The sequence below is a fragment of the Octopus sinensis genome, linkage group LG4, assembly GCF_006345805.1.
Source record: "Octopus sinensis linkage group LG4, ASM634580v1, whole genome shotgun sequence".
Taxonomy (NCBI): domain Eukaryota; kingdom Metazoa; phylum Mollusca; class Cephalopoda; order Octopoda; family Octopodidae; genus Octopus; species Octopus sinensis.
In genome coordinates this window covers 23,127,589-23,140,971 of record NC_043000.1, presented here as the reverse complement: position 1 = coordinate 23,140,971, position 13,383 = coordinate 23,127,589, and the positions used below count along the sequence as shown (strand labels likewise).

The following is a 13,383-nucleotide window of genomic DNA, read 5'->3' as shown; positions in this document are numbered from 1 at the left end:
TTCACATTTATTTCTTTATTGCCCAAAGGAGATTAAACAAAGAGGGGACAAACAAGGACAAAGGGATTAAGTCGATTACATTGACCCCAGTGCGTAACTGGTACTTATTTAATTGACTCCCAAAAGGATGAAAGGCAAAGTCGACCTCGGTGGAATTTGAACTCAGAACATAAAGACAGATGAAATACCACTACATATTTTGCCTGGCGTGCTAATGTTTCTGCCAGCTTGCCACCATCACCATTGTACCATTGAGCAAGGAACTTCTTTCCACATTATTCACCAGAACTCAACTGCAGCTGTCTCTCTCTTCTTCCAGGCATCACATCCTTGATGTTCAGCTGAATCAAGGGTGGCATGCCAAGAGTCTATCTATGTCTACTCACAACTACAAAGGCATCTAAACAGACAAGTGAAAGAATGATACAAGCTGCTAGGTCATACATGATTTTGACTGGCAGCATTTTGCTTTTCATTATCTTTTATCTGTTTCTTGTTTCAGTCATTAAACTGCAGCCATGCTGGGGCACCACCTTGAAGAATTTTTAGTCGAATAAATCAACCCCAGGACTTATTTCATTGGTGCGTATTGCTGAATTGCTAAGATACAGAAAGTGAAAGAAGCTCATTGTATATATGTGTGTATATATATATATATATATATATATATATATATATATATATATATATATATATTATATATATATATGTATGTATGTGTGTGTATATGTTTGTGTGCCTGTGTTTGTCCCCCTAACATCGTTTGACAACTGATGGGGGTGTGTTTACGTCTCCGTAACTCAGCGATTCTGCAAAAGAGACCAATAGAATAAGTACTAGGCTTACAAAGAATAAGTCCTGGGGTCGATTTGCATGACTAAAGGTGGTGCTCCAGCATGGCCACAGTCAAATGACTGAAACAAGTAAAAGAGTAAAGTAAGTTAGTTATCATTAAGCTAGTGTTAGGAATATAAATTGTGACTAAGGTTTGGTGGAAGATTTTAATTCAAAACTTATGAAAACAAGACATTTATACTAAAGAGCCAGAAGTGGTTGCAGCCAGGTTGGTAACGAAAGGGTTAAGAATGTACTGAGATACTCTATTATGTTGAAACTGTGGAGGCATTGAGCTGGCAGAATCATTAGCATGCCGGGCAAAATGCTCAGTGGCATTTTGCCTTTCTTTATGTTTTGAATTCAAATGCTGTTGAGGTAAACTTTGCCTTTCATCCTCCTGGCGGTTGATAAAATAACATAAGACTGTAGTCATGGCTGATGCCAGTGTCAGGTTATTGGCACCTGTGCTGGTGGCACATAGAAAGTACCCACTGCACTCTTGGAGTGGTTGGCATTAGGAAAAGCATCCAGCTGTAAAAACCTTGCCAAATCAGATCGGAACCTGGTGCAGATCCCGGCTTACCAGTTTTCAATTTAACCGTCCAACCCATGCCAGCATGGAAAGCAGACGTTAAATAATGATGATGATGATGATGTATAGTACTGGGGTTGATGTATATAACCCTTCCCCCCAAACTTTAGGCCTTGTACCTGTAGCAGAAATGATTATTATTATTATTATTATTATTATCATCATCATATTATTATTATTATTATTATTATCATATTATCATTATTATTATTATTATCATATTATCATTATTATTATTATTATCATATTATCATTATTATTATTATTATTATTATTATTATTATTAGGTGGCAAACTGGCAGAATTGTTAGCACACTGGGCAAAATGCTTGGTGGTATTTCATGTGCCACTACATTCTGAATTCAAATTCTGCCAAGGTTGAATTTGCCTTTCATCTTTTCAGGGTCGATAAAATAAGTACCAGGTGAATGCAGGGGTTGATGTAATTGACTCATCCCCTCCCCTAAAACTGCTGCCCTTGTGGCAAAATTTGAAACCATTATTACTATTATTATGATTAAGGCGGTGAGCTGGCAGAATTGTTAGCATGCCGAACAAAATGCTTAGTGGTATTTTGTCTGTCTTTTCATTCTGAGTTCAAATTCCACTGAAGTCAACTTTGCTTTTCATCATTTCAGGATCAATAAATCAAGTACCAGATAAGTGCTGGGGTTGATGTAATCGACTGTCCCTTTCCCCAAATTCCAGGCCTTGAGCCTATAACAGAAAGCATTATTACCTCCATCAATAATACAACACTGCAGTTGTTTATTTGCAACAGTTTAACCCTTTCATTACTGTATCTTTTTTTTTGAGATGCTCTGTGTTTCTTTCAATTAATTTTCAACATAACAAAGAATTTAGTAAAATAACTTAGTTATCATTAAGCCTTGTGCCTATATGTTTGTCCCCCCCCAACATCACTTGACAACCAATACTAGTGTGTTTACGTGACCGTAACTTAGCTGTTCGGCAAAAGAGACCAATAGAATAAGTACTAAGCTTACAAAGAATAAGTCCTGGGGTCGATTTGCTCGACTAAAGGTGGTGCTCCAGCATGGCCACAGTCAAATGACTGAAACAAGTAAAAGAGTAATGTGCCTTGGGAGAAGAAACTAAAGTACAATAAAATCAATGTGTTAAATCTGTGCATTAGTCTTATAAATTCACCGTGTGACTTCACAAAACCATCTGTTTGCTCAAGCACAGCTGAAACTATTCAGCAGTGACTTCTATGGTACTTCACTTACATACTACTTCCTTCACTTTGACTTCCACAACCTCACCCCTTATATCTATACTACGAGAGCAAAATCAAAGTTGTTGCCCTTGACATCACCAAAGCCACTAATTAATCTGATCTGATTATCTTCCAACAAGCCACAAACCTCCATCTGTCTCTACTCATCTACAGTTATACGTTCCTCACAGAAGTTATTAATTCTTGGAAATAAAAGTAAAAAAAAAGTCCATCTTCCTAAAATATTTTTTTAGTCATTGTTTAACCCCAGGTCAAACTTGATCCATGAAACCTATGATCAAAAGCATTTCAACCATTACTCTTTTACTTGTTTCAGTCATTTGACTGTGGCCATGCTGGAGCACCACCTTTAATTGAGCAAATCGACCCTAGGACTTATTCTTTGTAAGCTTAGTACTTATTCTATCGGTCTCTTTTACTGAACCGCTAAGTTATGGTGATGTAAACACATCATCATCGGTTGTCAAGCGATGTTGGAGGGTCAAACACAGACACACAAACATACACACACACGCATATATATATATATATATATATATATATATATATATATGTATACATACATGTATATATGATGGGCTTCTTTCAGTTTCTACCAAATCCACTCACAGCTTTGGTCAACCCGAGGCTATAGTAGAAGACACTTGCCCAAAGTGCCACGCAATGGGATTGAACCCGGAACCATGTGGTTGGTAAACAAGCTACTTACCACACAGCAACTACATTATCTAATGTGTCTTTCCTTTTTTAAGATGTTAGGGAGGGATTTGAGATAGCAAATTGGCAAACATTAAAGTGTTAGCTAAAATGCCTTGTGGTATTTGTTCTAACTTTTTGTACTCTGAGTTCAAATCCTACCAAAATTGATCTTGCTTTTCACCCTTTTGGAGTCAATACAAGAATAGGGAGATCATCATCATCATCTTCATCATCATCATCGTTTAGCGTCCGTGATGATGATGATAATGATCTCCCTATTCTTGTATTGACTCCAAAAGGGTGAAAAGCAAGATCAATTTTGGTAGGATTTGAACTCAGAGTATGGTTAAAACTGTAATAATACCAGACTGGATGTCTTGCAATGTCTGTTTCAGATTTTGCATCCTTAATTCAAATCCCCACAAGACTACTTCAGTGATAAAGTCTATCAGCCTCACTGGCTCTCTATCTAATAAGTTATTGATGTTTAGCTCTAAGCCAAGCCTAACTGAACAGACCTGTGATCAAAGGTAGTCCAAGCATGGCTACCTCATCTCTGTAGGAGCATGTAAAATTACATAATCTGTGTTTTTTTTATTTAAAATTGTTGATTGTGAAATAAAGGAGATTTGGCTGCTATTTTTGGTAGACTGACTATATAACAGCTTCCTTGATAGTTCATTGAGGCTCCCTTATGAAGTATGGTGGTCACGTCATTTAAGCTGTGAGAATAATATATTATCACGAACAATATTTGTTATATAAAATGTCAGAAGCTATTCCCAATAGATTAAGCTTGAAGGAGGTAAAATTCAGCATTTTAAATTTTTGGTTACTTTGTAAGGATGCAAACTTCACCAAAAGATTGTTTCTGCATAACATGTGCAAATGCTAACACTATACATTGTCGTCTGTATTACATTTCATTTCTCTTAGTAACTTCACAGAAATACTACATTATAACTTTATTAAAAATTCTACAATATTTCCCACAACACTCAACTATAACACCTTAAAACCTTTTGTCACTTCATATCAAATTTCTCTCTGTCTCTTTCTTTCTCATATATATATATATATATATATATATATATATATATATATACCCTCACCTGTATATAGAAACCAACCAGTTTCACTAAAGAAAAAATAAACAAAAGAACCGTTTATGTTAACTCTGCTCTAATGCACCAAATTACAAATTATCGAACCTGACGAAGAAATTATCTCCCTTTATAATATCATTTTAAACCATTATTGTCAGCCTGACAAACTATAATTTGTTTTGCCTATGGCTCTTCACGAACAAATTTTACATAACTTATATATTTGGAATATTACAAGTAGAAGAGATATATAGAGTAAACTAATCACTTTTTGGTTTGGTTTATATGGTAGCTTACTGAATTCTAAACTGAAATCTTTGTGGAGAAGTGAAGAGAGCTCTCAAGACTGGAAGTGGAGAAATTGTCATGTCAAAAAGTTGGACATTTGAACAGCCTCTTTCTTCATCAGCACATCAATGGGAATAAACGTGTGGAAGGGATCTGTGAGGGAAAATAGTTTTTGGCTAGAGGTTGGGGTAATGTACTCTGCTTTGAGTTTGTCTTGACGTAAGAGCATCGTTATTTTTTACCTTATCCTTCTACAGTCTTACTAAAGTCTACGCGGGCTATTTTTATTCTTCTAAAACAGAGATGAGCAGATGTATTATCCTTTGTCACGAAGGAACACACGTACATTGTTGTTGTAGTGCATCAAATGCATTCAAGTTTTCTAAATATTCTGACATTCTTTTGATTTGCTACAAAAACTCATGACACACAATTATCAGGGTTTTTTTGACAACATTATCATAGTCCCCTGGGTAGAACAATGCCATGGGGTCACTATATACACAACCACAGCTTGCATAGTGGTTGAAAAATTCTGTCATGATTTCCAGGGTTGATTTAATGGGTCGCTGGGCCCAAGTGGAATATATTGCGCTTACCGATTGTGATTCAACGTCGGTTTAACTACACCCTTGTTCAGAGCTCATTTGTATATGACAATTATCCCCACCATACTACTACTACTGCTGCTGCTACTACTGCTGCTACTACTACTGCTACTGCTGCTGCTGCTACTACTACTACTACTACTACTACTACCACCACCACCACCACCACTACCACTACCACTACTACTACTACTACTACTACTACCACCACCACTACTACTACTATCACTACTGTCACCGCTGCCACCACTGATACCACCACTACCATCACAGTTGTAATTTACTATCAATGAAACATGCAAGAAATAAATAAAGATTAATTACGCTTTCAAGATTTTTTTTCTTTTTTCCTCCTTTTTCGCATGTTTCTGAAGAGAAAAAAAGAAGAGAGAATAAATTAAATAAAGCAAAAAGAGAATGGCTGTTTATAGACATTGATATATAGTTTTTTGTTTTTAGTTTTCATTTTTACAACTAATTTGTACCAAGGCCTTAGTCTAGTGTTTTTTATACTTTTGATTTCATTATTTCTAAACCATTTCTCCAAGCTAACATATATGGAATGGTCTTTGAAAATGAGGACATTTGCATATGTTTGAAGTAATAAAAATGTGTTTTTTTACCATTTACTGTACAACTTTAAAGACCGTGTGGAACCTGTTGCTGGACAAGTAAAGAATTCAATACAGTGACTGCAACTAGTTAGAATGTGATGACTGGAGGGAGCTGTTTGGATTCTGCTGATCTGGTCTGACTGACCGGACATTCAGCTTGTTTTGATAGAAGTATTTTTTGGCACTGTGGGCAAACACACACACACACACAGATACTGAGAAAGATAGATAGATAGATATTAAGTACACAAACTAGCTGTTCACATATAAAAAGAGAGAGAGGGAGAAAGAGGAATGGAGAGAAAGAAAGAGGGAAGGAGAGAGAGGGAGAGAAAAAGATTACAATTTATTAATTGAAAATGATTGACAAAAACACTTCCCCTCTCTTCATACACATAAAGAGAAATATAAATAAATAAATAAATAAATGTGACCTTTTAAAGCCTAGCCAGGCTCATGGGCCCGGTTTCTATGGCAGATGTGTTCTCCAGCTGGACGGAATGCCAGTCTATTGCAGTGTTACTCATTTTTGCCAGCTGAGTGGACTGGAGCAACGTGAAATGAAGTGTTTTGCTCAAGAACATGTGTTGTCTGGTCCAGGATTTGAAACCACAATCTTACGATCATGGTGCTGACACCCTAACCACTAAGCCACGCACCTCCACAAAGAGAAATATACTCACAGAGAGAGAGAGAGAGAAAGAGAGAAAGAGAGGGGGAAGCAAACTTCTCAACCACACAGCCACACCTACACCTATATTTTATCATTTATTGATTAAATTATTTACATATTGTTAGTACCCTTTCATGTATATTGTTTTAGTTTAATAGTTACTCAATAAGGTTGCTATAACTAATTAGTTGTGAAATATCAGTGACAAACCAAAGAAGGAAAGGGAAGATTTCATATTTGGAGCCATAAGATCCTGTTTCAAAAATGGAACCAAAACAGACTTGGTACTCATTTGTAGACAAAATACCAGCTTACTACAGAGGAAGTTCAGTTGGGAAAGAACAATTTCAGAAAAGCATAACATCAAAAACTATAATAACAAGCTTAACATAAGAAAAAGATAAAGCAGAACAACAAAAGTAATATATTTATCTCAAACTAGCAGTATCGCCCGGCATTGCTCGGGTTTGTTTCAACCCTTTAGAATTGGAATTTTTTAAAAGTAAAAATTTTGCATTATGTAGCTTGTTATTCTCTTTAAGTGAACATTTTTCTGGTTGAAATACACTGAAAAATGGCAACACAGCAGTCAAAAAATCGTAAAAAATAGGGATTTTTATAGAAAAAAAGCACCATTTTGATGTAAATAATTTCTGGTGTTAACATGGTCCGATTAGAATTTTTTCTTCTACGGAAGGAAGAGCAAGCATTCTTCTATCATACTCTCAATTTTGGTCAACTTGCACCGCAGGGTCTCGGAGGAGATAGTGTTAGTTGAAGGCTAGCAAGCCTGCCATACACAGACAACTTCAGCTTTATATAGAGAGAGATAATTGTCATGACTCTCCCTAGACACAAAATGTTATGTAACTGTAATATCTATGTCAGCAAACAGTTATGATCTAATAATAGTTACATAGTTATGCTATCACAAGTGAAGGCACATGACTCAGTGGTTAGAGCGTCGGGCTTATGATTGTAAGGTTGTGAATTCAATTCCCAGACCGGGCTGAGTGTTGTGTTCTTAAGTAAGACACTTTATTTCACGTTGCTCCAGTTCACTCAGCTGTAGAAATGAGTTGCGATGTCACAGGTGCCAAGCTGTATCGACCTTTGCCTTTCCCTTGGATAACATTTGTAGCATAGAGAGGGGAGGTTGGTATGCATGGGCGACAACTGGTCTTCCATAAAAACAACCCTAGGTTGTGTGTTCGCCAGTGATGTGTCTTTTTGCCTAGACTTGTAACCCGGAAGGGAACCTCTTAGGTGCACCCATGATCATTTGTGACTGATGGAGTCTAGTCATATGTTATCATATATAATTCTATAACCATTAAGTTGTAAAGCATTTGATCCTTAGAAGAGAAAAGGTTGGTAAAAAACCCAAACAGCGCTATTTTCCAATTTGGCTTTTATGCCTATCCTCACCGGTGGTCATGAATGACTAAAAGAGTATGAATGCAATTTCTGAAGTAACATTATTTGACAGGATGCATAGCTTGGAGATCAACGAGTCTCTCCACTCTCCAGGTTGAGCTACTGCTTCTCTGCATTGAGATGTCACAGCTCTGGTATTCTGGACATGTGATTAGAATGTTGCAGGAATGAATCACAAGACATATTTTTCAAGCTGAGCTTATGAGTAGGAGCTGTAGGGGTAGACCAAGAACGAGATGGTTAAGTTAACATCCATAGCCTCAATTGGTCACACTTGGCAAGCCAACCAGAAGGTGTAATGATGGTTGCTTCTGATGGGATCCTATGGAGATGGCACTCAGGCACTCTCCTCCCATGACTCTCTCAGGGACAATGGGCAAAGAAAAGGGATAAAATTATTGCCCTGATAAAATTGAGTAATCAAATAATCAAACAACTTTTGCAGTGTAGCTGTAGAGTTATACTAGTATTGTTGTACTGGCACATAGCTACATAGCAATTGGGCACCATGGGCAAGTGTCTTCTGCTATAGCCCTAGGCTGGCCAGAGCCATGTGAGTGGATTTGGTAGATGGAAACTGAAAGAAGCCAGTCGTGTGTATATGTGTCAGTTTCCTTGTCTTGAGATCATGTGATAATTGCAAATGAGCATCACCATTACGCAAGCAGTAGTCCTCATTTCTAGTCTTCTGTAAAAATATGTTTGACCAAAGAAATATTGCCAGATAAGATTGGAGCCTGGCTTGTCAGTCCCCAGTCAAACCGTCCAGCCTATGCCAGCATGGAAAGTGAATGTTTGATGATGATGATGATGGTGTGTGTGTGTGAGTGTGTACATTTCTCTTGACATCATATGATGGTTGTAAACAAGCATCATCATCATACAAACGATATTATTAGTTTCCAGTCTTCTGTGAAAAATATGTCCGGCCATGGGGAAATATTACATTGCTTGGAAAGAAGTGAGAGTTGATGACACGAAGGGCATCAGGCCATAGAAAGTCTCTTCAATGAATTCCATCCAACCTATGTGAGCATGGACAAGTGAACATTAGAATGAAGATGATAATTAATATAAACCAAAACTCAGTTCACTGTAGAATGATCTGCAGTAGTTGTTACAGGTCTTCAATAATCACAACACACACCTTACCAATGAAACTCTAAGAGATACAAACAGGGACTAAAACCAAGAACTTGTTCTGATTATACTCTACACATTAATTGCACTTTGACATATATTAGTTGCAGAACGTAGTGGTGACCATTGTCCAAAAGAGGTGTTAGATAATAAATTAGCATTCCTCAAAATCATACATTTCCAGTAAGTATTGAAACTGAGAGAAATATTTTTAATAAAAGACAATCTAGTACATCAGTTTATATCTTACCTGGGACTCCGTATTTGTGTAGCCCCGCATGAACTGTTGGAAGGAAAAACAACAAAGGAATATTACAATGGTTATCTAAAATGTTATGAGAACTATAATCTTGGTTTCAAATTCTGACACAAGGCCAGCAATTTTGGTAGAGAGTGTAAGTCTATTACATTGACCCCAGTACTCAACTGGTACTTATTTTATTGACCCTGAAAGGATGACAGGCAAAGCCAATCTTGACATTATTTGAACCTACCAAATGTGTTGAGTGCCACTTTTTGTTTGTCCACTCATATACATATACATATCCCCCTCTCCCTCTATCCTCCCTCCTCCTTCCTTCTCTCCCTTCTCTTCTCCTCTCCTTCTTCTCCCCTTCCCCTCCTCTTCTCCCCTTTCCTTCTCCCTCCTCCCCCACCTTACCCCCCCTCTTCCCTCATCTCCTCTCTCTACACTACACCATAACGACTTTACACATCACATCATATATACATACACACGTCCAGACCTCTCATACGCACTAATACTCTCTCATACACACACACACACTCTTCTCATACACACACACACTCTTATGTTGGAGTGAGGTCATTTAAACCTATTATCTCCCCTAATTTCGCTCTTGCATCTCACGTTTGATCTTTGACTTCTGGCCGAAATCAGATCGCCATGTTGATTCGCTAGCCTCTGCACGCATATTTTTTTTCTCTCCTTCTTTCTGTGTTTTTTCTCTGTGTATCTTTCTGTTGAAGAGCGTAGGCTCGAAACGTTAAAGACTTGTTTTATTTATATTTCCTGAGCGCCATACTAATACAATTGTTTGTTTGTATTCCACCTGCCTTCGTCTTTGTTTATTTCCGTAAACCTGCCTTCGTCTTTTGTCTATTTTCATAAAGCTTCCCGTTATATATATATATATATATATATATATATATATATATATCATCATCATCGGAGATATGCTGTGCTTGAGAAGACCTGGCAAGTCAAGTGAGATTGTAGCTGCGGCCAATGCCAGTGTCGTATAACTGGCCCATTTAAAAGCACCTGTCAATCGTCAGGTAATATGCCGTGCTTGTAAAGACCTGTTGTGAAATGGTAGTCATGGCCGATGCCAGTGCCACCCGACTGGCACCCATGCCAGTGACATGTAAAAAGCACCATTCGAATGTGACTGATGCCAGTACCCCCTGACTGGTACCCGTGCTGGTCATGTGCCACCAGCACAGAAGCCAGTCACGGTGGCGCTGGCATCGGCCATGTTCGGATGGTGCTTTTTACATGCCACCGGCACATGTATCACAACTACAATTTCCATTTGATATTTATTTTGATGTTGATGTACTTGTGAATAAATAAACATTACATTAGAGAGAGAAATCTGAATGCTAAAGGGTTAATGTATATAAAATTTCAGTTTCTTGTCAGTTTTCCCACTACCCACTGCACAGCCATTCGTACACATACAACAGACTACTTCAGTGATACAACCAGACCTTCATGTCTAGCACTACTTTTAGCTAACATTTAGGTTTCTGGACTAAAGCTAATTATTTCAAGAAGCAAACTTTAATCTATGAAATTTCAACTATTTCTGCTATTAGCTTATCAGTATACAAACATTTCCAAGGACACACAGTTCTGAATTCTCTTGTGGCTGAACTAGTATGACTACGAAGAGAAGCGGGTGCTGAACAGAACTCTGGTGTATACCCACAAGATTATCCACCATGTTTCCAACAACAACCTTGGGCACCTTTTTTAATTCCATATGTCTAACACCTGTGGACATACAGTTCTATATTTAAGAGATGAGGAATTATGTACATCATTTACATTTGACGAATATTTGCCTTCATCTTGATTGTTGTTAACACAACATTTCAGCTGATATACCCTCCAGCCGTCATCAGGTGCCTTGGGGAAATTTTGAACCCGGGTTCTCATTCTTAGGTATTTTTCGTTGTTGTTGTTATTATTTAGGTCACTGCCTGGAATCGAATTCGGTTAGTAGCCCATGCTCTTAACCACTACCCATGGGCATATGGAGTAGTGGTTATGAGCATGGGCTACTAACCTCAAAGTTCCAAGTTCGATTCCAGGCAGTGACTGGAATAATAACAACAACAACAACAACAACAACAGCAGCAGCAGCAGCAACAACAACAACAACAACAACATCATCATCATCAAAAAATATCTTAGGAATGAGAACCCAGGTTCAAAATTTCCCCAAGACACCTGATGAAGGCTGGAAAGTATATCAGCCGAAATGTTGTGTTAACAACAAACAAGATGAGGACAAATATCCGTCAAATGTAAATAATGTACCTGTGGACATGCTTACAAAATCAGAAAACAACACAGCACCCATGACTTTCTGAAACATTTTTCCATGCTCAGAACTGCTGAAGCATGGAATAAACTACCTGCATCAGTTGTTAGCTGTCAAGACACTACATCCTTCAAATCTTTCATGTTTCCTGAAATTCACCAACAGTGTACCTGATGCCCTCCACCTTTTCTTTTTCACTGTCCACTTCCAGTGTATTATTCTATGTACTGGTCATGCACTTTTGCCTACTTTTTCTGAGGAGTTCCAGTGCACCTGAGCACTGTATGCAATTAGTTCACTGTTATTATTTCTCACTTAATTCACTTCTAATTCTAAGCCTATTTTTAGCAATCACAGGCGTAGCTGTGTGGTAGAGCAGTCAGCTTCCTAGCCACATGATTTGGAGTTCAGTCCCACTGCATGGCACCTTGAGCAAGTATCTTCTACTGCAGTCCCAGGCTGACCACAGCCTTGTGAGTGGGGGGACAAGCACACACACATCCGCACACACACACCCGCACACACACATATATATACATATATACATGAGGGGTTTCTTTCAGTTTCCATCTACCAAATCCACTCACAAGGCTTTGGTCAGCCTGAGGCTATAGTAGAAGACACTTGCCCAAGGAGCCATGCAGTGGGACTGAACCTGGAACCATGTGGTTGGTAAGCAAGCTACTTACCACACAGATGCAATTCTATAATTTTGATATTTTATATAGAAAGCTGTTACACATTGTTAGAAAGTGAATAACTGTGTCAACAAAATGAAGCAGACAAAATATCTTTGACAAATAAATTCAGCTGTGGATGCTTTACATAATAAATAATAATATTTAAGACAGACAAGCGACAAGTCTAATCTAATTTAACAGATGATACATCACCTCGTTTAGTTTTTAACTGGTTTCTGTAAGAGAAAAGGAAAACAAACCTAAGAGACATGAACTGAAATATTACAAATCCATGAAGATACATCACTATGATCGCTGACATTGTAGATTTAGCTTGCTTTGCAGCTATGTGGTTTCAGGTTCAATCCTACTCTGCAACATCTTGGGCAAGTGTCTTCTGTCAAACCCCTGGATCAATCAATGTCTTGTGATTGAATTTGGTAGATGGAAACTGGGTGTATCTATATGTATATATATATGTGTGTTTTATATATATATATATATGTGTATATATATATATATATATAACACAGGGGACGTGGAACAAGTATAGTGTTATTGGACGCTCAGGAAAGGAAAGAAAGAAGGAGGATTTAATGTTTTGAGCGGAGCTCTACGTCAGAAACATAGGAAAAGGAAAGATCCAAGGAAGGGAAGACGGAGAAAAAAAAATTGCCAATGATACACACGCGGTCACATATATATGTGTGTGTGTGAGTATCTATCTATCTATATATATATATGTATATATAGTCCACGCTATGGGGTGGTTTGTATTAGGAAGGGCATCCAATGGTAAAACCCATGCCAAAACAGACACAGTAGCTTGGTGTAGTCTTCTACCTGGCCAGCTCCTGTCAAACTGTCCAACCCAT

At 37.8% G+C, this 13,383-nt stretch overlaps 1 protein-coding gene across 1 annotated transcript in view; it reads right to left on the bottom strand.

Annotated features, from left to right (window-relative positions):
* LOC115210407 (inhibitor of nuclear factor kappa-B kinase subunit epsilon) overlaps positions 1–13,383 on the bottom strand; it is a 90,537-nt gene that overhangs the window by 13,087 nt on the left and 64,067 nt on the right. The window contains exons 17-18 of the mRNA XM_036501907.1: positions 9,506–9,538; positions 5,716–5,759 (exon numbers count right to left, since the gene is read on the bottom strand). Coding sequence (XP_036357800.1) covers positions 5,716–5,759; positions 9,506–9,538 — 77 coding nt within the window. The remainder of the gene's footprint in view (positions 1–5,715; positions 5,760–9,505; positions 9,539–13,383) is intronic.